The sequence below is a fragment of the Paroedura picta genome, chromosome 1 (genome assembly GCF_049243985.1).
Source record: "Paroedura picta isolate Pp20150507F chromosome 1, Ppicta_v3.0, whole genome shotgun sequence".
In the NCBI taxonomy this organism is placed as follows: domain Eukaryota; kingdom Metazoa; phylum Chordata; class Lepidosauria; order Squamata; family Gekkonidae; genus Paroedura; species Paroedura picta.
The window spans coordinates 97,128,346-97,153,642 of record NC_135369.1 but is presented as its reverse complement, the minus strand read 5'-3'; the positions used below and the strand labels follow the sequence as shown (position 1 = coordinate 97,153,642).

Here is a 25,297-nt window from a genome sequence, read left to right as displayed (position 1 = left end):
AGAATTAATTGTTTTTGTGAACTGTGAATTGATATTCTTCAGTAGCATGACCTTTATCGATTTATTTATTTTTATTTATTTATTTTATTTTATATACCGCCCTTCCCAAAGGCTCAGGGCGGTTTACATAGAATGAGTTTTTTGGCAATTGGGGCTACTGATTTCCTATAATGATCTACACTGCCCTTTCCCCTCTGCACACAGATCCCACTTGATAAATAAGTAATTAAATATTTTGTAATTCAGCTTTACCAGCTATAAGCCACCGTGGGCTAGCTGGGCTAGGAGTGGCAGCATAGAAATCAAATGAATACATAAATAATATCTATTTGTAGTTCTGTTTTCCTTTTTGTTTGCATGCAAAACAGTTATACCACACACTGGAGTTTATACTTTAATTTATGCATTTCTTTTAATTAGATTTTTGACTCAGCGAGTGGGCATGGATTTACTGGAACTCAGCTGCCTCAGAATTTCAGTAATTCTACTGAGGTAAGATAAACTAACTTTTGCTCTGGGCACTGACTTAATGTATTTCTTGATTCATGTCATATGAAAAATATAAAGCAGGAGGAAAATTGGTGTTTGGTCTCTCTATGAAGGGAAAAAATTACTGCTTCTTTCCTCACATGAGGTTCTGGGAGGGGGTGAGGAGGCACTTAAATATTTATATATTTTGCCTCGTTGTGGCATTGTCATACTACTTGGTACCATGGATGTTGTTCAAACTATGCATTTTTCACTTAAGACAGACATACTGATGTCTGCCATGGATCTGGCCATAGCCCCAGAAGGTGGGCTCGAATGCGCTGTTTCAGTGTACCAGTGGTTTTCAAATTTTTCTACATTCAAAGGAGTTTTTCTGCTTCAACCTGTCTACCAAAGAACTCTAAAGTGCCTGCCTTGTGCTTTTCAGAGGATTCAGGGATCCACAAGTGGTTAATGCAGTTTATCTTATACATTACAAGGGAAATCAGCTGTTTATAGGCAAGCACTCTTTATCAGGAACTCCTGATAAACAATCTGAGCAGTGCCATGGTTATCCAGAACACATTCAAAAACCAGTGCGGTCTCACATTAAAATTCTTAAGTTTAGATCAACTTTTTTTGTTGAGCCTAAAATGGATTTCAGTACTTGTATAAGTGGCCTGAGAAGAAGCAGGACTGGAAAACCCTAGGCAAGCCAGTCAAACTTGAACCAAGGAGCAGTTGTGTTCTGGTATGTATTCTGGTCAGAGGGTGTATTCTCAGCTCTGGAAAAAAAATTACAATGTCTAGCATTTCTGTGCATTTCTCTTCTTGTCCCCTGGTATTAGATGAGATTTCTCTTTCATCCAGTTTGCTTTATTGTAGTGTCTATTGCCTTACTGGCACATGATTTAGTGGTTAGAATATCAAAATTGGGATTTGGGTCTCTTGAGTTTAGTTCAAGTTTGGCTTTACTCTTTACCTTGTCTCCATTTGTCTCACTGGCAGTCTTTAAGCAAAGGTTGGATGCACACTTTTCTTGGATGCTTTAGGATGCTTTGGGCTGATCCTGCGTTGAGCAGGGGGTTGGACTAGATGGCCTGTATGGCCCCTTCCAACTCTATGATTCTATGCTTCCACATCAGAAATTGTGCTTCTCTAGCAAAGACTCGGTTCTTGTTCTAACGGAACGCAGAGACATATGCAATATCTGATCAGGGCTTAGTGAGCAGAACTGGGGAGATGCTTTTCCCATTCAGTCAGGCAATGTCAAAGAATGTTGTTCAATACTTAACTTGTTTTATATAATGTTTACTTTCCGCACTCTGCTCTGTTGGCTGTACAGTAAGAGAGAGACTGCCCTTCCCAGAGTTTTTTCTAGATCTGTACGATTGCCATAATATGTTCATATCTTTAAACCGCCCGTGGCGCCACAGGCGCCACGGACTAAATAAATCGTTAAGGGCTGCTGAGGTGGGATTTGTCCGTGATGAGGAAGGGTCCGGATTGGACCCTTCCTCACGACAGACAATTGGAGGGACCAATCGGCAGGCGCGAAGCGCAGAGCGCGGCTGCCGGGGGCTCCCTGCCAGGCGGCCTGACGCGGCAAGAAGCGTGAAGCGCCTCTCGCCGCGTCAGGCCGCCGCTGCCGCAAGAACGCCGCCATCAGACCGCTGCCGAAAGAACGCCGCCATCAGACCGCCGCCGAAAGAACGCCGCTATCAGACTGCCGCCAAAAGAACGCGCTACTGGCCCCTCCGGCAGCCGCGCCGGCCTTCGCCCGCCGCTCACAGCTCGCCGCTGCCCCGGGACGCCTCCAACTGCTGCTCCCGCCCACCGCTGCATCTCCAATGCCGCGCCCGCCCCCAATGCCGCCGCCTGCCCAGACGGCCCAGCTCCGCCTCCCCTGCCAGCCTCTCCCCCCGGGACAGGCCGTGGCCGCTAAGCTTCACACGCCGCGCCAAGCCCGCCGCCCCTGCGACGATCTGAGGACGACGACCACGCTCCACTTCCTCGCATGCTCCAGGTACAGCCCGCACCGGCAAAACGCCCACAGGAGCCCCCGGATGACGCCAGACTGTCTCGCCCTCCCCTCCACGGCCTACAGTCCGCCCACAGCCCACTGCCACCCCCCCCCAAATCCAATGCCACCCTAGCGCCCGCTGCATTTAAGCTGCAGCGGGCTTAATTACTAGTTAAAATATAAATGTCATATATGACCATAGTACTGCTTGTTTATGTTACTTCTAAAGACATGTTCTTAAGTCGTTTCGTAATCAATTCTAAGTGAGAAGCAATGGCAGAGAGCCACATATAGAGATTTGTATAGAAATCACCCTCACAGTAAATGGTGCTTGTAACCTTTATTTAAATAGTAGAAAACAAACTTTTACCAAAGCTTTTTTCGCTATATCCTTTGTGACTAACTAAACTGAGTGGTTTCCAAAGGTTTAACAGTACATTTGAGAAACCTTTCAATGTTTAGTCAGTAATTCTTCACTATCTTGGTTATGTTTTTGGAAAACACATTGTTTGCTGTATTATAAGATATAATAATGTAAGTCAATAAATTAGCACAATTTACAAATAAAGTTGTTTTCCTCCCTTGGAAGGCATTAAAAGACTGTTTTGCACAGAGATTTGAAACTATTTACAATTATATCACACAGTTTACAGGGGTCACAGTCAGTAGAGGCAGAGACCAACTATCAGTCAAGCTTATAGACTTCTACTGTAGACGTTAATGGTTAGTACTGCTGGTTCACACTCCAAGAGATTCCCATTTCCCAGGTCCCTACTTAGAACTCCTAGGATCCTGTTACACCAGGGTGATTTTCAGTGATAGGATGCTGATGCAATTCTGTGTGAAATTATTCTTGCCACAGAGATCCCAGTTAGCCCAGAGTAATCTGTTTTCTCTCCATTTTAGTGGTTCCCCTTTCACACCTGGTGTACATTGAAGCCCAACCCACACTGTAATTATATGCAGAATACTCCACCCATCCTGTGTTTTGTGGGTTTTTACAATTTTCAGGAGTGTGGATGATACAATGCTGCATAGAAATAATGTGAAACTTTTACTTTAAAGTTTTTTTTTTTAACCTCCATATATTTGAAGATACTACCAAAGATCCCCTACTCCTTGCAGGCAGATCTGTAAATGAATCTGTTTTTTTAAAAAAAGAGCGTGAGTAATGCTGGACAGGAAGAACACAATACCTTTAACAACATTTGCAACACCTCAGATGATTCCCTCCCCTCCGTCTAAAACTTAGGTGATTCACTTCTGTTATGCTAATTATTTCCAGGAGCTGGTCCCTTGCAGTCATCAACAAATTAAAAGTATCTTGCTGTTTCTTGCTGACACAAGAAACTGATAGTGTACCATCCTGCCTATCCTTTCTCTCAACCTCTGATTTCCTAAACCGGCATATGTGGGAGTTAATCCTTACTTGACTGAGAACAGCAGTTTAATGAAGTTTTACTGTTACCTCCTCATGCTGTTCTAGTTCCCCCAAACTTTTATGGACCCTGGCTGGTATCTGCTCTTCATACGTAGTATAAAGGGGATTGGTTGTATGTCGAAGGGGGTAGGGCCTTTGCCCGTCTGTCACATATGCTCATTCAGTTGGGGGCTTTGATTACACTGGTTATTTTTGAATATTTTTAAGGATGAGTTAAAGCAGGACAAAAATAAGCTCATAGAATCATGGAATCATAGAGCTGGAAGGGATCTCCAGGGTCATCTAGTCCACCCCCTGCACAATGCAGGACTCTCACAACTACCTGCCCACCCACAGTGATCCCAATTTCATGCCCAAGTGATCCTCCCCCACACATACACCAAAAATCACCAGAATCCAGCCTGACAAGGAGGAAATTCACCTACCATCTCACAGTGGTGATCAACAATTCCCTGGGTATTCAAGGAAGGGCCAAAAGAGACAAACACTGGCACATCCCTTCCTGCCCACCCACTCCAAATCTGCCTAAGTTCATAAAATCAGCATTTCTGTCACTTCCAAACATGATGTCATAATTGAAAGGTTTCTGCTGAAAGAGCACTAGAACAATGCCACATGCATAGCTGGTCATGCCTTACTTCAGGCCTCCATTTTATTCTAAGCTTGCCTGGAGTTCTTTAGCTTCCATTTTCCACAGTCGGTAATGTGCTCTACGCCTTGATAACCTGCTGCTCTTCTTTTGTTTGTTTTCTATTTTGGTAGCAGATCATTTTTGATCAAATTGAAAACTGCTTTTTAAGCAGACGGAAACTGCCCCAAACAGTTTATCAGGTAATGATTAAAGTCATATGTAGCTAAACTTCTGGTACCTGCTTTGGATTCATGTGACTGTGATGTTTAAACAAAATCAATAAGTGTAAACATATAGGGGTAGCATTGAAAAACTTTTCTTCAGAGTTGGTCACTTGGAACTTTTAGCTTTGTTTTTCTATTGGGGTTCCCTTCAGTGGCTGCACAAACTGTTTTTTTCGGAAGTATTTAATCACAAACCCAGCAGTTCAGAGAACAGATGGAAAACTGATAATTTATCACTGGACTGGATTTGAGGCAAGTTGTCCCTTCTATGGAACTTGCTTTCCTGTATGAGCTGCTAGCCTTATGTCTGCTACAATAATAAGATTGAGTCTTCTGTCCTTGTAAACTTTTTAAGGAGCTGAATAGCAGCAACTGTAGCTTTGCAGAGGTTTCTACAGTTTCGGTGCCTTATCCAATGGCTGAAAAAGTGATTCATCATTGCTTGCAAAACCGTTGAGGTTGGAGGTACGCCTATTTTATTAGGAAATTCTGAAGAAAGAAATAAAATCCAACCTTTACAAGAGACTTCCCGATGAGTTCAGTGAAGCACAGCCCTGTTAAATGATCCATGCAGGTTTTTTGAGGTGTTGCATATGAAAATAGTGACAAACAAAGGCAGGAAAACCATGAAGTAACCAGCTGCTCTTCAAGCAACACCATGGTATATAACATGCTGCACTCTACAACCCTGGCATCTGTCTCTGGAAAATTGAATGTGCTGTCAAAGTTCTATGTGGCACTGAATGAATAAAGTTATTGTGGTATTAGTCACGGTGCAGGCAAGGCTGGAAAAATCCTCTTTCATTTCTAAGATGGAAAAATAGGGATGGAACAACCATCTCTTGAACACAACCAGTACAATTTTTTTAAACATAGGGTGTTTCCCTCAAACCACCAGAACTTAAAAAAATAGTTATCCACAGTAATGGTGAACTTAAAAACATTGTTCGCTACTTGTAGAGATATTTCGGAAAGAAAAATATTATCGGAACACATCAGTGCAACTCCGGTTTGCTCTTACACCTCAATTCAAGTGTCTGATAAAGTGGAGCATGTTTTCTCCCAACAAACTTGCTGAGCCATGGTTTGAGACTTAACTTTAAATCTCAGGGTTTGTTTTTGTTCGTGTGTGTAAGTGTGGAGACAAATTCCAGTTTGTTCAGGTACCCGCATTCTGATAACATGGTGAGCTGGAGTTTAAAACTTTACAAACCAGGAAGAAATCAGTCATAATGTGCTCATGAAGGGAGGAGTGATGGCGCTCAGAAGCATGGCACATAAGCTGGGTCCTTCACAAGCAGAGATTTGATGCAACACCCAAAGGTGAACCAACTGTGGTACAAAGCTGAGCCCACATTTCTGCGATATGAAAACCAAATGTCTTAAAAAACAGTGAATACCACACTTCCACCACAGTTTAGATGGCTGGTCTTGAGCTAGAATTCTACTTTCTTCAGTAGAACACATGTTGAACAATTTGTCTGTGAAACTGTTCCTCATTTCTAATAGGAGCCCAGCCCTGATTTCGAAATAATCTGAATACATTTGCAGCACTTAAAAAAGTGCTCCAAAGTACCATGAGCAGAAGAAATATAGCACATTGAATTATTTGGAAATCATGAAGAAATTTCTATGCAGTATAACAAGTAGGATAGCTATTCTTATGTTTCTCTCTGGCCAGAATGTTGCACAGGTATTTGGATTTTCTTGTGCTTTTCTGTTTTCAAATGCATAATATAAAGTCATCTCTCTGTATCTGGATGTGGAAGGGCAGTAGCTCCAGCTTAATGCAAACAATTCTACCGGTTTGGTTTTATTCCAACGAGCAGGGAGGTCTGTCAGCTGAAGTGGGGGGAACAGTTTGTGTGCCTGCTTAAGGCTGCTTTCAGACATTTCTTATAATACATTTTAAACTGATATTCATGAACCCAATCTGTTGTTGAACGTGAGTGTGTGTGCCTTCTTTCTCCCCATCTCATGCTCAATATGATAAAAGATGGTGATTTCCATAGGGGGAAAAACTTCTGTGGTTTCCCCACTGCTGCTCCCACATAGTACAGCTCTTTGCAGTTTTCCTGTTCCACTCTCCCTGTAGTAGCTGCCCCCCCCATCACAATCCCAAGGACTTTTATTTTTTTAATAAACCAGAAGTCAAATATCATATCAACATAATGTGGTAACAGTATGTGTAGCTAGGATTGCCATGTGGAATCAAGCTGGCAATGAGGGGATTGGGGGTGTAACTGGAAGCTCCCCAACATGTTGATGTCACATGAAAATGACAGCAGCATGTCGGAGATGTCAGGGGCAAAGCTCGGGCTTTTGGGCTAAACTGAATGGTAGAGTTCTGCCCCCAAACCAGAGGGAGTACCATGCCTTGTTGCCTGCTTCCCCCCCCCCCACCACCTGAAGCTTGCAGAGCTGCCATTTCCAGCTCTGCTGCCTACAGACATTGCCCACCACCATTGTGCCCGGTCCCCCCATCCAAAACGCGTGAAGCTGCTATCGGTGCATGGCATCTGCAGCCGAGCCACAAATGACAGGTCTACAAGTTTCCAATGAGGGGAACAGGCGCAATGGCAGCATGCACTCTCTGTGGTGGAGCCACAAGTAGCAACTCTGCATGTTTCAGGTGGAGGGGCCGGGGGGGGGGTATTTCCCCCACTTTCTTGAACCCCTGAAGCAGGGGGAGAGTTGCCAAAGTGGAGAGAGGGGGTCCCCAGGCCCTAGTAGGGGTCCGGCATTCCTATGTGCAGCACATTGTTTGAATTCTCAGCTATCATATTCATGCATATGAAAGCAAGTTTCTAGTTCCTTGTGTTTCAAAGATATGCCTTTCCTGTCATATCTCCTGAATAAAGTGTGCTAGAGACTTTTAAAATGAAAGCTGGGAATTCAGGGGACCTATTGTGCATATTCTTATGGTGCTGTATTGATGCAATATTCAGCTGTTGATTTTAAAATATAGCCTCCTTGTGGCAGGGGAGAGAAATGACCACTGCAGGGAAAATGACTGCTATGGAGGTGGGAAAAAATGTTTCACGCTTACACAGCCATTCAGACTTTCCCAAGGTTTTGTGGCAAAGCATGCTTGAAGAAGATCAGAGAAAAGCTGCCAAAAGTCAAGGAGCTGCATGAGCATACCACAATGCTGTGGGGAAGCCTGATAAAAACTCACCACCTGGCACCATGGAATCACTTTCTGCCATCATGGGGAAAATATCCCATGTGAAAATGCCCTCCTGCTTCCTCAGCCCCTCAAATTCTATCAAGAGTTTAATGTGGACTTCCAGTCTTGTGTGTGTACATCACTGGAGTTGGCTTCTAGCAGAAATGTCCCACATGAGGAGAGAAATGTATGTGAGAGCCTGGCAACAAGCTGGGTTCATGCTCATGTCAGTTTGATGTAGGCTAAAAGTGATGTCTGAATGCAGCCTAAGTTAGTGCTTGCTTATTCAAGCTGGCTCTAGAAAAAGGTTTGGTAGCAGTTACTACCTTATTCCTGCTGGAGCCCTGTAGACAAGAAGGAGGAGAGAGTAGTTTCTCTGAGAAAGTTTCTACATGAACCTCGCCGTGGTCTGATTTGTTAAGAGATTATTTGTTCAGTGTGGATGATTTTCAGTAGAACTTGGAGGTGGAAAGTGCTATTAAGTTGCAGCTGTGATGATAACCCCATAAAGTGGTCTCCCATCCAAATACTAACTTCTGAGATCTGATGAGGATAGCCGAGGCCGTCTGGGACAGGGCTAGCATTTAGAATTTAGCAAGAATTTAATCCCACATTCAAAGCATTGATGAGTTCTGGTTTTGTGGCTTCATCCTTTCTAGGGTTTATTATATCGGATATCTTTTCTGTAAAGCGTTGGCCACTTTTTTCTGATATCATAGTCTAACTTTGACAGTGGGCAGCTTGGCCAAATTCTCCAGTATTTTAATGTTAAGAATGCTACAAAATGCAAGCCTTTAATATTTCGGCCAGTCATGTTTCCTTATCTAGTGGTACCCTACAGTGCCCTCTGCTGATGAAATCTCTAAAGAAGTGTGACTTTCTTAAAATCATTGCAACAGTAACTAATTGTATAATTTTATTTATCATTTTCTAACGTCTGCATAAAATTACACGAGGAAGAACATCTACACATGCAGAAATTTTTGAAAAGAAGCTCTAATCAAATCTTGAAAGAAGAAATATAGCCACATTTAGAAACTGGACATCTGTTTTACGTAAAATTAATAATTGTGTGTGTGTTTTATTTTTATAGATCATATGATCGCCACAGTTGCATATATGTGTATAATTACATGTAGCACATATAAGTTTATATGGGGGTTGTGTGAAGGTTTCTTCTGAAAACTTTGAAACATGTGATTTAAGGTTGCTTCTGTAAACTTTCACATGGATGTTACAATGGGATATTTCTCTCAATCATGTCTTGCCTTCCTTACTGTTTTGGAACAAGAGTTATGTAGGTGTGTTATCATGACAAAATGAAATATATTGTGTGGGGTGGTCACTTGCTCAAAGGACCTTTCACAAAGTAGGTTAGTCATCAGTTATGCAAAACATTATTTTGTGGGCAAGCCATTATTCTGTGCTGTTGGAGTCTGGATGGCTCCTAACATTGAGTAACAAGGGAGTCCTTATTTCTTAATCTGTAATGACTGTATTCAGTGGCAGTAAGCAAATTTAAAAATTAACGCAGATTCAGAGTGGAGTTCATGAAGTAAACTGCTGATTGTTCTACATTCTCTGCATGGATGAGACTGGGGCTAGGAAGAATGGCTTAAGACATCAGGTAAAGTTTTGGGCCAAGCCAGTCCTGTATAAGAGAAGAGGACTCCATTTAAAGCTAATGGAGGCAGACTGCTGGCATGCTCTCCAAAATCTCTTTATTTTGGGAGAAAACTAGATGGAGCGGGAGAGCGTATGGTGCAGGCTGAAGCGTAATGGATTAGCTGGACTGAGTAATCTAGATGGGGATGGCCTAGACAGTGCTATATCAGAAAATGACATAATATAAGGAGATCAAAGGGCTAATAGTGCTTGGACACAGAAACAGTGTATATAAGTGATTATGTGCATGCTTGTCAAATACCAGTAGCAAATACTGTGATGCCAGTGATTCCTAACCAGGGGTCCATGGAGGCTCTGAAGTGGCATGGTATGGGGTGGCGTCTAGGCTGTCTTCTCAGCTCCTATTCTTCTTTTTGGTCTGCATGAGGCAGAGTCTCTATAGTAGTAGTAAAGATAAGGGAGGGAGCAAAAGGAGGGCTAAGGATGTTTTCAAGGGGTCAGCTGTGTTGATCTGAAGCAGCAGAACCAACATCTGAGGAAGTATGTGTGCACACAAAAGCTCATACCTTGAGCTTTCATACTTTGAATAAAACTTTGTTGGTGCCACTGGACTCTAAATTTATTTGGTTAAGGATGTGGGTAGTCATGTCACTTCTGGGGGCATGGCCAGCTGACAACTTCTGGGGCTCTTCAAAATCTGAAAGATTTCAGGGGCTCCTCCATGGTCAAAAGGTTGGAAAAGGCTGATTTATGCCAGTGATCTGTAATCATTCCAAAACTGGAACCTGCCTGTAACCCCAAGCTGAAATGTGGAATCCGATGAGCTGCAAGCACATGGCAGTATAACATCACAGTCATATGACAGGCAATTGTTTAACTGAACATGTCTGTACTAAAAAAATTATCCTCTGCTGCTGAGTGATGTCATCATACTCCTGCTTCTTTCAATCTGTGAACAAAGAGTAACAGGAGATGTGGCACCCTTGCTCCCTACCCTTATGCATTAGCAGAAGGTCTTTCCAGAAAAGTTGCACCCTTCCTCCCAATATATTGCAGCTTTATAGGGACTTCTAACTTACTTGAGGGACCCAACTCATGAGTTGAAGACTGATGGGGGGTTGGACTAGATGGCCTGTGTGGCCCCTTCCAACTCTATGATTCTATGATTCTATGATTCTATGATTCTATGGTCTAAGTGACTTTTCTAAATGAAAAGGATGAATACATTTTCCTCTCTTCTTTTTCCCCCCAGCAGAAAGTAGATGAATTTCTAAATGTGTACTACTTGAATCCAGAGAATGCTGCAAAAGAAAATACCTGGGACATCCAGACATACGTTCATTTTCCTGATGGTCAAGGCCTAACGTTAACTCTCAAGCCTGAAGACAGAGTAGAGAACGTTTTGGCTTTGACTTGCAAGGTACACAATACTGCTTCTTAATGTAGCTTGTTAATAACATTTTAAAGTTCAGAAGTTGGATCCTAAAATGGACGTTTCAATGCATTTCTCTTGTGCTGCTTGTGGAAACATAGATGGATACAGTAGTGAAGGAAGGTGGATGAAATTGTCTTTCCTCCCTCTTATTCTGGTGAAATTCCTGCCAGAGCCAACCTTTGATCTTTAAAGAGAAAGGATAATGACATAGAAATGGTTAATAAAGATGGGTATGCACAAGCATGAAAATGCTGATTTGGGGTGACCCCAAATCAAAGAAAAATGCCCTCAAACTGAACCAGCCAGTTCAGATCCCCTTTTCTCCTATCTGTGGCTTGCCACAGCTAGGAGAAAGGGGGGATTACCTATGGGGTCACCTATAAAGGGGGGGGGGATTACATCCATTTTGCTTCCCCAACTTCAAAGGGGGGGGGGGAGTGAACCAGACAGGCTTGATGACTTGCAGCCATTTAAACCTAACAGCAGATGGATAAGTGTGCCTGTCAACTATTAAGTTGAAAGGGCTGTGGGCCATTTTACTGATCTGTTTTGCTTCCCCTTGCATGGAAGTGTGTGTGGTGGGGAGGTGAAATGGATGGGTTTAATGGAAGCATGGTGTCATCATAGTCTCTCATTCTTTGAAATTGAGCAACAGAGCAGTGCACATTGCTTATATCTTAAATCTTCTGCATTTCAGATTATGGATGGATTCCAGTTAGTATAAATAAACAAAACATGATCTTGGATCTCAGAGATGATTTCTGTGGATGGAGCAGTTCTCCAGCCTCACAGTATGCCTTATGTCTCCCCCCCCCCAAAAAAAAAAAATACATGAAAATAGTGGAATTTTATATTTGAAGAACCTCTGAAAGTACTGTAATAACTAAATTGATTAGCAGGAAGAACTTCCCTCTCTACAAAATTGATTATGTATATAGGAAATATATCATAAAATGGCTATGACCAAATGCATGAGAATGCAACCATAAATCTTACTGATCTCACAGAATAATCAGATTTCTAGAGGTGTACATACATTTTAGCTCTGACCAAAAAGTTGTAACTTGTCTGAAGAATTTAGGTGCAATTAAGCCCAAACTGAGCTGAATTAAGTGGAGTTCATCTAATTATTAGAATGATCAGCTTTTTGATGGTGCTGGGCTGAGAGAGGGAAAGTTCATGGTATGGGTTTTCGGAGGAGAAGGTCTAGTCAGTGAAGTTTGACTACATCTGATGGTAGATGTTCATCACCAATATTGGTAGCTTTTATTGAAACCTGGAAGTCCAGTCTTATGTTTCCTGTACTTTCACTGTAGCAAGTAAAGTAGGTTGGCTTCCTGTTGAGCAAGCCCCCATGGCTTTAATAACTGAACAGACTGGTGAAATATTGTGCCAGCTTGCCTTCTATCTTGTGGGGTCTGTGTATAAATGCTTATGGTTACATAATAATTTTTCCTTAGCAAACTAACTAGCTTCAAAGCCTGTTCATAAGAACGGGCTTTGAAAGCCCCCCCCCCTCCGCCACAGCCATCTCCCTGTGGTGTGGCAAGCATGTCCGAAGCGAGGCAGGCCTCTCCTTGTGAGGCCGTGGCTTTCTTGTGGACCGCCAAGCATGGCAGGCTGCGGGGAAGCCATCTCCAGCTCCTTCCTGCCCCAGCATGCCAGGTGTGCCTGGTGGGCCACAGGGAAGCCATTCCCTGCCCCCCTCCCCCCCACTGAAGGTGCGGGCTCCCAGTGGCCCACTTGGGCGGCGGGGAAGCCATCCCTGGGCCGGGCGCGTGCCATCCTTACTGGATGGCCCACAATCCATGTGCTGCCCGGGTGGCGGGACCATCCTAATCCAGAAGCACCTAGCCACACACTCGGCTCCTGGAGGTGGGCACTCCAGGGTCCGGCCCAATCTGGATGGATTGGCCCGCTGATCCAGACACTGGGTGGGTGTCCGGGCCTGAACAAGGCCTCCTGCATGGCCCTTTCAACTTTATTTAAGGTACCTATGGTTAAGATGATCCTTCAGCTCAGCACAGTAAGAAAATATGTTGTTGTGCTTGTTAGGATCCCCGGTGGTAAAATCTACTACTAAACTTGATGGAGAATGCTGCCAAATCACTGCAGACCTAGGAAAACCCCTTAGGATTTTCAAGGCAACACCTATTTTGTCCTTGCCAGCCTCTGCATAGCAACCCTGGAGTTCCTTGATGGGCTCTCAGTCAAGTACTAACCAGGGCTGTCCCTGTTTAACAGGGCCATCTAGGTCCGGACGCCAAGTTTAGAATTTAGTTTCTGTCAAAGCAGCTATTATTTATGTACTGGAAGAAAAGATGTATGTTTGTGTAGGCAATCCTTGCATGACGTATAGGTGGCAGGAGTGAGCTGAAATATAAAAAAAAAGATTTTAGGGAAAGTATTTCTATTATGAACATTGTAACTTGAAGTGATCCAGGAACATTTGTATAAGAATTTATCTGTTCATAAAAACTATCCCATTTTTCTTTGTGTAGCTATCACATAGTTTGATCTGAAGTTATTTTGGTTTCTTTGTTTCAATTAATTATCCCCCCCATTTTATCTTTCTTTCTATTCTGTATACTTAATATATTTCTTCCATTAGGGATCTCTTAATGCTGACTACTTTCTGCTATGTCTTTCCTAGTTCTTTTTTCTTACATTTCCATACTTCTCTGGTGAGTGTTGGGAATACTCATTTTTAGCACAATGTGTTGTTTAAAGTATGTGTATGTTGATGTTTGTGTGGTGTGTGATGCAGGGCTGGTTATTAGAAGGTGAAAAGGGGCCCTAGCTGCTTGACTCCCATGAGTTCTCAGGGCATGTCAAGTAGTCTGACCCTGAGTCAGCGGAGAATCTTTGCCATTACTTGTTAACAACATCTGTTACCTGGAAATAAAAAGATTTCTAAATTAGATGGGCTAGACCCCATGAAGCTGTTTCATTAACTTCCTTACCCTGGAGTAGCAATGGAAGTACAACCCTTACTGAATGGAGCCCCTTGCTCTTTATATTATACAAGCTATTATCTTGGATCAGATTAAATTGTTCCTGAACAGCCCATAAAAATAAATATTAAACAACCCATAGAAAATATAGATCAATATATACACGGAATTAACAATAACCCACCTCGAGCCTTTGGGGAAAGGTGGGTAATAAATTTAAATAATGAATAAATAAACAGCAACATACCCCATTGTCCTATTATGCAGTACATACAACCTACCTTTTATCACATAGTATGTTTTTTGAATGACAGATGGTGTTTCAAAGTAGTAGTTCTTAAGAAACACACATTGAGTCAACATTATGTTGCTATTTTGTTATCCTTTAGTTTTCTTCATGTTATCATAATCCAGAGATTTCTTTATTACATTTCTGTGAGTTACTTTGGTTTGCAGCATCATAGAATCATGAGGATTTTTTAAAAGAATTTTTCATTTGTATCGATAGTGTTAACTATCTTTAACCGCCCCTGCGGTTAAATAAAAGGGTAAGGCCACCTGGGGAGGAGTTAGGGCGGGCCCTGTCCAGGATAAAAACTCAGAGGGCCCAATCAGGAGCCGCTTCGCGGCTCCTGATTGGGCCCTCCGAGTGTCCGTCCAGGGCCAAGCAGCCAATGGGGAGGCATGCGAAGCGCCTTCCTATTGGCCCCTCACCAGGACAGACCAAAATTCCATTCACCCAGCCCAGTCTGGCTGCCAGTCTGCTCCTGACCACCGAAGGGAGAGAAGTCAGTAGGGCTGCCAAGGAGGATGAGAACAGAGGCTGCGCCAGCCCTTTTCACCTCAAGGCTGTCCTAACTGTCATGTCCAATTGCAAATTGCCTCAGAACCCTGACAGAGCTGGCAGGAGGCTGCAGAGTGCTCCCCCTCCCCCTCCCCCTCCCCCCTTCAGGCCTGCTGCAAAGGAGCCTCCGACAGGCCCTGACTGGGGGGAGGGAGGCCTTTCCAAGAGCAACGCAGGGGAGTCTGAGGGCCTTCCTTCTGAGGGGGAGACATTCCACTTCTGCCAAACAGTTGGCTGACAGGGAGGCCACAGAAAAGCCCATTTTCACTTATAATACTGCTTTGGCTGGGGGTTAGACACAGCCATGCCATGTGTCTTTCTTCTTTGCAACTCTCTGCAGGTTTGAGGCCACTGCACAGTGTTATTCTGCAGATGAAACTGGCTCTTTTGTCTCCTGTTTCATCTGCACAACAACCCTGTGCAGTAGGCCTCAACATTCAACCCCATGCCCTTACAGACTGGACAACTCCTCCCCTTCCTCTTCCCACTGCCAAGCTCTAGTGCCCGTTGTATTCTTGGAGACAACGGGCTTCGCCCGTGGTATCCAATAAGTCTTGTTGACGATAGTTGACATCTGATGAAATGTTTTATTAAAAATATTTATTTGTACTCTGTTTCATTAGATTTTCTCCTTCTAGTTGTCTGTGTCATAAATTGGAAGAATCACAATTTTAAGTTTTGCTAAATATGTAGCTGAAAGCATTGTGGCTGGTAATTCTGCTGGGTAGAAAGCAAATAAATGTCCGAATGTATGCAAGTTCTGTATGCTGAGCTACTACCAACACTGATTTTACTTCCAAAATCAGTGCCACCTTAGTAGTATTCCAGATGTATGAGGGACAAGCCCCTGCAAGGTATGAAGCCAATATCTTAAGGGAAATGTTCGCTCTTCCAGTGTTTAGCTTCTTGGATGTAACCACATGCTGCAAAGAGTCAGTGGTTTCACGATCTCAGATGAAATTGCAGTAAAAAGTGCAGTAAAAGCCAAGCCTGTACACATCACCCTTCTCTTAACAGCCTGCAGGCACACATGCATTTTATGCATCAAATGTGAAGGCATCACTCAGTAGAATGATGCCATTTTGGAAATCTGTAGAAATGAACGGATGCCTGCATAAGCAGAGGAAGAAGAGAACAAGTTTTAAAATTTATTTACACATCCTACCGCTCTGTTAATTTTATACACAGGAAATAACACTATAAATCTTTGGGGGTTTTAGAAGCAATCCAAATCTGTGCTGGTATGAAAATTGTACAGCTACGTTTATTTATTTATGGAGGCTATTTAGGAAATGACTTGTTGAAGGTTACCTTTGTGTAACTTGAACAAATATTTATGTATGACTTCTGGTCTTGTACAAATAAATTCTAAGTCCCAAAAATTTCTTTTTACCTCTTAGATTAAGCAACTGGAACCGAGACATTATGGTTTACGACTTAGAAGGCTTATTGATGAAAATGTCGAGCACTATATTCCTGAAATGTATGAATACATACAAGACCAGGCAAGTTGCATGATGTAAAGATTTGAAGTTTCTTGGTCAAATAACTTATTTATACCTGTGTGTTATTTACGAGAGCCCGGATGAATATAAGGCCCCTGAAAGAACAAATATATCCTTGTATTCTGAACAATAATGGCAAATACTGATTGAAACATTTTTATCCTGCCATTCTTCCAGGGAGTATGTGATTCACAATTTGTACTTACAACTGTCCTGTGGGAAAAGTTAAGTCTTAGAGAAAGTGACTGGTCTGAAATTATCCACCAAACTTCATGCCCGAGTGGGGATTTGAACTTGAGTTTCCTCAGTACTAGTCCAATATTCTAAACGCTACAGCTCATTAGCTCACAATTCTGGATAATGCAGAATGCCATGGACTAGTGGCAGCATGTTAAGAGTGATTTTATTCAAAACCTGTCCACCGGACTTCATTTGGGGCTTTGCTTAGAGTAAGAGGAACGTAATGCATCTAACTGGTATAACTTGGTTCGAGTTTGTTAATTACATGGCTCTTAATAACCAGTGGCTGCAATTCTTTAATAATACATTAAATAATACATTAAATTGAACACCACTGATATTTCGCTACTCATTAGTAGTGCCTAGAATCTGTCATCTGAAGTGAATTCCTCATTCACCTTAATGACAGGACCAGTCTTAATAGTGATATGATTTGGCATGACTGCTAAGTGCATGTCTCATGGTTCAAATTCAAATGGGATTTTTCTTTCCTTGTAGATATATGATGAAATAGAAATCTTTCCTTTAAGTGTCTACCATATGCATCTTACTAAGAATGAAGGTGTAACTGATTTTGGTAAGTTTATATTTTTCCAAAGTGCATGCATCTCTCTCTCTCTCTCTCTCTCTCTCTCTCTCTCTCTCTCTTTGGTTTACAGGTGGCAAGTGGGCTGGGTTCAATGCCTCTTGACAGAGAGAGAGACAGAGGCTGGATTCCCCACTCCCCTGGCTTCACTGTGCTTTGTGGAAAGTTGCTTGCTGTTTGAAGGCAAAAGTCATGAGAAATGATTTTCAGCAACTTCCAGTAGCTTGCTGTCTTGTGTGAATTGTTGCTTTTTGTTTTAACCCACATGGTTCTTGCTAATTCAGGAATCACCTATCTAGCAGTGAAGAGGAACATGGGGAACATACATGTTGGCCAGTATTTTCTGCTGGTTATGATTGGCCGCAGTCCTGTTTAGCCACTTTATCACATGTGAACTATTCATGAGATTTAAGAGATGTGTCTTAGTAGTAATATACAATGGGATTTCCCCCCATAATGCAACAATGGGGGAAGCTTTGCCAAATAGGTGATTTTGCGAGATTGTGTGTATCAAGAACTTTTTAAGGGAGCACAAAAAATTGAAAGACCATTTTCCCCTAGGATTTGCAGTCACGGCACAAGTTGATGAACACCAACATCTAACCCAGATATTTGTAAGCGATGTTCTTCCTGATGGGATGGCTTTCAAAGAAGGTATGTATTAGCTCTTTTCCTCTGGTGTTGTCTTCTAAAGATGTAGATGTTGCACTGGACAAAAAGCAAATTCCTCTGTGAATTCCTGACTTGTGTCAGCCGCAGTGTTCCCATATTATCAGATTTGTTGTTGGTGTTTCTTTGTGGCATCCTAAACAAAATGACAGGCTTGCCCTATGGTGGTATTAGTGCTATATATGAAGATCACACAAATGTTTTGATGAGTGTGTTGTCATTGAGAAACTGTGGTTGGTAGTGTCTCCAAATGTGTGTATACTCTACAATCTTTTAAAGGTTTTTATACATGACAATAAACACCAGTGTGTGGAAAATGTTTTTACTGAATTATCCCTTAGCTGTGTCTTTTGCCTTACTTCATTACATTGGCTGTAAATGAACAGTACATGGAACTCGGTGATTTCAAGGTTACTACAAATAAAAGTGAATTCCAGTGGCAAAAACAAACAAAATTTATTTCAGTGTGAACTTTTGTGAGTCAGTGCATACTTGTTCAGATGCTAAATTAGGAAATTATTTTGGAGACAAAGTCACAAAAGGGAGGAAAGAAAGAGGAAGAATTGCAACAGAGAGAAGTTGATAAGAGAATGTGATAAGGGAATGTGAACCGCCCTGAGCCTTTGGGGAGGGCGGTATATAAATAAAATAGATAAATAAGAGAGGTCAAAGGTTCCAGCCGCTTGTGGGCTATAGGAACACATAAACCAAGCATAGGTACAACATGACTGGTCAACATCAGGTAGTCACAGTATGGATAGTTACATCACTGGATTGCAGTATGATATTACATGTTAAGATTAGCCAAGTAAAGTCTCTAAAATTGGGCCCTGTTGAGTAATTAGAAATATAATGAACAAAGAAATCTGACTGTCTGCTTAGGTTGAGAGAGAGTGTAATTTATTTTATTTATTTAATCAGTTTTATTATTCAGCTTATAGCCCGCCTTTCTCCAAAACTCAAGGTGGATTACAAGAAATTCATACCCCCAATATAAAACCCTCTCCCCTAAAATCAGCACCCCAATAAAACATCAAGAGAGTGAAAATTCCCTTCTCTCCTCTACAAACAACCACCAGGGTGTCTGCTTGATGATCTAGTGAGGGACCCAGTGATCTTAAGAACCTGTCCTCAACCAAACTCATCTTCAACCTAGTTGGAAAAGCTCTGTCTTACAGGCCATGGAGAACGCTGATAGCTCTGTCAGGGCCCTCAGCTTTCCTGGGTGTTCATTCCACCATGTTGGAGCCAGTGCCAAAAAAGCCCTGGCCAGGCATATTTCCTGGGACCAGGGACCTGTAACAGATTGGTACCCGCAGAGCATAAAAATTAAATGTTAACAAGATCAACCAGTCTTAATATTTATTTCTTCTTTCATACTCTTCATTTATATGCTTTGTTGTTTCATTTATACCCAGCCTTTAATTAAAAATCTAGAACAAAAGTAGATGCTTTGACCTAAGAGTAGTAACACAGGCACCAGGAGCCTCAAGGGGAAGGACATTTCACAAGCAAATTGGTACCACTAAAAAAAACCCTGTCTCTGATTGCCACTCCACCTCTGCAGGTGAGTGAGTTTTGAAAGCAGATCTAAACTGGTTGGTTAGACAATACAAGAAGAGGCACCCCAAGTAATTTAAGGCCTTAAAGGTAAAAAACAGCACTTGAATTGTTCCTGGAAACAGCAAGCCAGTGGATGTCTTTCAGCATGTGGTGATACGATCCCTTTATCTTGACCTATTGACGTGTCGATTCTCCATGAATTTTATTTTAAGCATTGCTACTACTTTAAACAGAACAAATTGAGAATCAAATACAATCTTGCATTATGGCCAAGCTTTCTTGCTGACTCTTACTTTTTGAAGATATACTTATTTATTTATATTTATTAATATTTTAATTTATATCCTGCCCTTCCCGACATAGTTGGCCTGGGCTGGCTTACATCAGATAAAATAATAAAATACAGTTGCCATAAAACCCCCTTCAATTAATCACCAGTAAAATACAAAAACAATCTAAAATTTCCATCAGATGGCTGAGCCCCATTCCTCCCCTACACCAGTCAGTGGATCACCTATCATTACTGCATCCGTGCTCTGGTACAACTGAATAGATTTTCTACTTGGCGGGACCTCCAGTTCATAGATTTATTTACTAGCTTCAAAGTCCATTCCTAAGAATGGGCCTTGAAAGGGTCCCCTCCCCTGCCAGGTAGCTTAAGGTGGCTTTGGGCCACAGCTCGCAGCCAGGTCAAGTGAGGCAGGTGGGGGCTGGGCAGCTCGTTAGCAGGGCTGGGACAGAGCTCCTTAGCAGGCAGACAGCAGGCCAGGAGGCCCTCATCAGGGGGCCAAGCCTAGCAGGCCAAGAGGTCCTCATTAGGAAGACCTTCACCATGACCCATAGCCTAGGGCCCTCTCCCCTGACCTTCTGCTGGCTCCAGGCACTGAGGCATCTGAGAGCAAAGAGGCTAGAGTCCAGGGACAGAGGGCGGGAGCTGCAGGGGCAGGGCCAATCAGGGCAAAGCTGGCTGCACCCTGATTGGCCCTATTCTAACTTGGACAGCCGGACACGTCCCACCCCCTAGGCTGTTTTACAAATATATAGAGGAACAACAATGGATAAGGACTCCCCAGGACAGCTTTTCTTCCCCAGCCTCAACCAAAAGCCTGTTTGTTTCATTCACTTGTTTGTTTCATTTCTGCACAGCATGTTAACACCAGCTACTGCTTATTTGGTGGCCCAAATGAGATGTTAAGCTACAACCAAATTAATTGTTTGGTACAAAGACAACTTTGACCATAGTTTTAAAAGGAAAGCTCTTGGAGCACTCGAAAGACTTAAGACATTTACTGTGGCATAAATCACACTAATCTGACAATGCAGTCTTACAAAAACTTATGCCATAATAAATTCTCTAGTATTCAAGGTGCCACAAATCTCTTTTTAACTGCAGTAGTCTAAGATGGCTACCCCATCCTGTTTTCATGGCTGATCTTAAAAACAAAAATATTTTCAGTTGGCAAGTGTGAGCCTTGACAAAGCTGAAGTCCTAAAAACACTATTTTGCGAATAAGCCCTGTTTAATAAATTGGAACTCACTTTAGACTAGACTTACTTAGAATTGCTTCCAAAGTATATGTTTGGACTCCCACTTAAGTACATTCCGTGAACTCCAGGTGTCACTGTAAGGAAATTGTGTGAACAATTATGTTGTGGTGTGGCATGATGATTATCCTTGCCTGCTAGTATGCGTGTGTGCGCATCTCTGTGTGTGTATGTTGTGTGCCATCAAGTTGATTCTGACTTGTGGTGACCCAATGAATCAGTGACCTCCAAAGTGTCCATTTATTAAGAGCTTTCTAGTATAGTGCCTTCTGAGTCTTTTTTGTGTTTTCTCTTTCTCATGTTCGCAGGCTTGCGTGTGGGCAATGAAATCTTGACTATAAATGGAGAATCTGTATCTGACCTTGACCTTAGACAGATGGGGGAATTGTTCTCTGAGAAAAGTGTAACTCTCACTTTGAATACAAGTCACAACGGCAATAAAAGTGTATTATGTACTTTGGGATCAGATGCTGATATTTCCAAGGAAGCAAGCAACTTATTGCCCCCTCCAAACCAGTCACAGCTCCTGGAAGAATTTCTGGATAACTTCAAAAAGAGCACTACAAATGGTGAGATGCTGCTGGTGATTGATGTTTTTGTTCTTATCATTATAGAGCTGTTTGCTTTCAGACTTTAAATGTTTCACAGAGAGAAAGAGATGGTAATTTTCTAGCCTTAAAAATAAATGAGTGATTATTTTAACAAGAAATCTCTTTAAAGCATTGAAATCAAAGTATTAATGTTCCCTCTCAAGATAAAAATATTAAAATGAATTGTGAAAGTTATCAAGCCAGTTTCTGTTAAAAAGTATCCTGCAATTCCAATTTTTTTAAAAAAGTTAAATCTCAAATGCCTGTAGATTTTTAAACATAAATTACTGAAGTTTTTTTTTAATGTAGTTGACTAGAATGGTAAACCAAGTTGCCATATAGGTAAGCAGTCCACTAAAAACTCTTGGGGTAAATTCATGCAAAACATTTGCCAACAGTCAACACACTGAGGAAAGATGTGTTTTACAACTATGGTTCTTTTAATATGTTGTCGACAAAATTCACTTAACATTACAGACACAAGCTCCGGAGGTGCCTCTCTGCACAATTAACTGTGGGATGAGAAAGCACCCTTGTGGTTCAGGAGGAACTGAACTGTGCAAGCAGAGTTGGTACCAAAAGATCAGGCTTTTATGGCCTATAAGTCAGCCTATGTGGATTCAGTTTCATTTCATAGCCAGCTCTGTAGGAATGACACTAGTTTAGCTGGGTTCCTTAACAAAAACCAGACTGCCAGGGTAGCATTTGAATACTTGAGGAAAGCCTTCTGATCCGAAACACGGTTGCTTAGAAGTCAGCTTCATTGAGATCAGTATGTCTTGCTTTCATCTAAACTAGTGGTCCCCAACCTTTATATCACTGGGGCCTGTCAACACTTGACAGTTTTACCAAGGCCCGAAGGGGGTAGTCTTTTGCCGAGGGACATTGCCGCCACCTGAGCCCCTGCTCCACTTGTTTTCCCATCGGCACCCCTGACTTCCCGCTGCCCGCTGGGGGGGGGGGGCACTGCCAGCAGCAGCTGGCACCAGCTGGAGAGCACCAAAGGTGAGCCGGCAGCAGAGTGGCAGGGCAGCCCCCGAGGCAGCAGCTGGGGAGGAGGGCGACGAAGAGCCACGGCCCGGTACCAACTGATCAATGGACCGGTACTGGTACTAATCTCCAGACTGGGGGTTGGGGACCACTGATCTAAACAGTTGAGGATAGAGCATTGAACTTGTTTGATCCTGCTTCTATGAACAGCGTTTGGGATTTTAGTTACTCCCTCTCAAAGAACATGGTGATAGAAGGATTTGTTTGAGACAGTAATGTCATAAAATTAAAGGTTATTTAAATCATTTCCCAAGGATATTGTAAGTTATGAAGAACAAGGGCATAAGCTTTGGGAAATAATAGGTATCAGTTTGCCATGCAGACTCCATTCTATCCTGTCAATTTGATGGGGTGGGTTGGGGAAAATGCAGCACATGAGAGCTAGAAACTAATGTTTTCCTCCAGAGCAAAAACTGAAATTGTAAGATTTGTGACATTGCCAGATTTTGTAAAATTTCCATGTGAAATTTGATTTATAAATATTTAATTGTACACTAAAGGACTGGCCTCTGCCAGTTGCGACATAAAGGATTCTGATGAGAATTATGGCGTATACCACATTGCTTCCCTAGACACTACCATTTTTGCAGAGTTACATTGTTTCCGCTGAAGTCAATTGGCATAGAAAGGTGTAACTCAGTTTAGGTTGGTACCAGTGTTCCCGCTAAGCCCAGCCGTTCTCAATGTTTTACCATTGAAAACTACTTGAAACATTCTTCAAATGTCAAGAAACCTCACAAGTGTACAGAATGTCATTGGGAAGTATAGCTGTGTACATGCCCACTCAGAGCCCTTCCCCTACAGGCCCATAATTGGCTATTTTGGGAGGGGGGGGTTGGCATGACCCTACATCATCATATCACCCAGTAAATATTTAACAATTTTTTTAAAATATAAAAAATTAATTAACTCCCACCTGTTTGGGAAACCCTTCCATGGCCATCAAGAAACCCCAGGTTTCACAAAAACCTGATTGAGAAAGCCTGCTCTAAGCTCTGGAGTTCTGTGACCAAAAAATCTACTTTGTGAGCCAAAAGCATTAAGTTGTGAGCTAGCTTACGTTTGATTATTGCATAAATTACCATAACCTTGTAAAAATCTCAGAATGAATTCTTGTCCCCTCTTCTATTGTATCCCTACAATACTGTGATTTAGGTTAAGCTAAGAGAGAAAGAGAGTCTGGCTTCCAAGACAGCTTTTCTTTCCATCCAATTATCAAACCACTGCATTAGAGAGGCTGAGCTATCCCAAAATTGCCAGCAGGGAGCTACAACAGCTAATAGTGCCATCCCACATAGAATTACACCTTACTAAAGCTGATTCTTGTGGCGCAGAGGGGTAAGGCAGCAGACATGTTGTCTGAAGCTCTGCCCATGAGGCTGGGAGTTCGATCCCAGCAGCCAGCTCAAGGTTGACTCCGCCTTCCATCCTTCTGAGGTTGGTAAAATGAGTACCCAGCTTGCTGGGGGGTAAATGGTAATGACTGGGGAAGGGAATGGCAAACCACCTCGTATTGAGTCTGCCATGAAAACGCTAGAGCAGTGGTCTGCAACCTTTTTAAGGCTGTGGACCGGTGGGGGGGAGGGTGATCCAGCTGCTGCGCATGCACGGCTGGTCTGCGCATGTGCGGCTGGTCCACGCATGCGCGTTTGCGTCATGCGCAGCTGCAAACGTGCATGCACGACATTTTCACGTACGCACGCACTGTGAAAACTGCCGCACATTCACGTTTGCGGCTGTACATGGTGCAAATGCGCATGTGCGGCACTCCCCATGCATGCACGCATGCGCTGGTGGTCGCTCTTCCCTCTTCCCCCCTCCCACAAAAAGAAGCTTGCCAGGCTGCAAGCTAATCGGCCGCTTTGGGAAGTTTCTGACTGTGGGGTGGGGTGGGGAGAGGGAGCCCCGGCCCGGTGACTGGGGACCACTGCGCTAGGGGGCGTCACCCCAAGGGTCAGTCATGACCCAGGTGCTCGCAGAGGGGATACCTTTACCTTTACCTTAAACCTGACTTGACCTTTAAAACTATATGTGGCCTGGGTCCTGCTTATCAACGGGACAGCTTGTCTTTTTACGCCCCCCACAGGGCGGGCATTGCAATCTGTGGGTACAAATTTGTTGAGGATCCCTGTCCTCAACCAGGGCCAGGGTTTTTTCAGTCCTGACCCCTACCTGATGGAACAAGCTCCTGGAAGAGCTGAGGGACCTGTTGGAGCTCTCTGGGTTCCACAGGGCCTGCAAGACAGAGCTCTTCCATCAGGCTTTTGGTTGAGGCCGGGCTAAATACGGGGCTATAAGATCAGGTGGCATCTGGATTCTCCTGTGGTCATCCATTGCCCCAGCTTACATCTGATTGACACTGCCGGGAATGGATGAGTGAGGAATTTTGGTCTTGTACGAATTTGTGTGCCTGCCATCTTTGCTAAATTTTAAACTGTGGATTTTGTATGATTATCTTTCCGTCTTGTGTTTTTATGTTTATATTCTGTTGTGAACCTCCATGAGCCGGCTGGTCTGGGAATTGGTGGTATAGAAATGTAATAATAAAGAAATAATAAATAATCCTATGGATGTCAGTTACCTTAGGACACTGTCTGTCCCTTGCTCTTTTCTACTGCTTAGGAGATTGTAACTCTGCTAGGATGGCCATATCAGGGCAGGTTTCAATAGAAGAAGATGGCCTTTAAGGAATACTCCTGAGAAACCCTTGGGGTAGCCTGGCTGTCCAAATGAA

At 42.8% G+C, this 25,297-nt stretch overlaps 1 protein-coding gene across 3 annotated transcripts in view; it reads left to right on the top strand.

Annotated features, from left to right (window-relative positions):
* The window catches only part of TIAM2 (TIAM Rac1 associated GEF 2), a 127,136-nt gene that overhangs the window by 27,972 nt on the left and 73,867 nt on the right, over positions 1-25,297 (top strand). The window contains exons 8-13 of one of the 3 annotated variants that reach the window (XM_077348938.1): positions 421-492; positions 10,838-11,002; positions 16,216-16,320; positions 17,059-17,137; positions 17,708-17,800; positions 21,232-21,492. In XM_077348938.1, coding sequence (XP_077205053.1) covers positions 421-492; positions 10,838-11,002; positions 16,216-16,320; positions 17,059-17,137; positions 17,708-17,800; positions 21,232-21,492 — 775 coding nt within the window. Of the gene's footprint in view, positions 1-420; positions 493-1,036; positions 1,220-10,834; positions 11,003-16,215; positions 16,321-17,058; positions 17,138-17,707; positions 17,801-21,231; positions 21,493-25,297 lie in introns of those variants that run through there. The other 2 variants (XM_077348928.1, XM_077348947.1) reach the window with 2 other exon arrangements.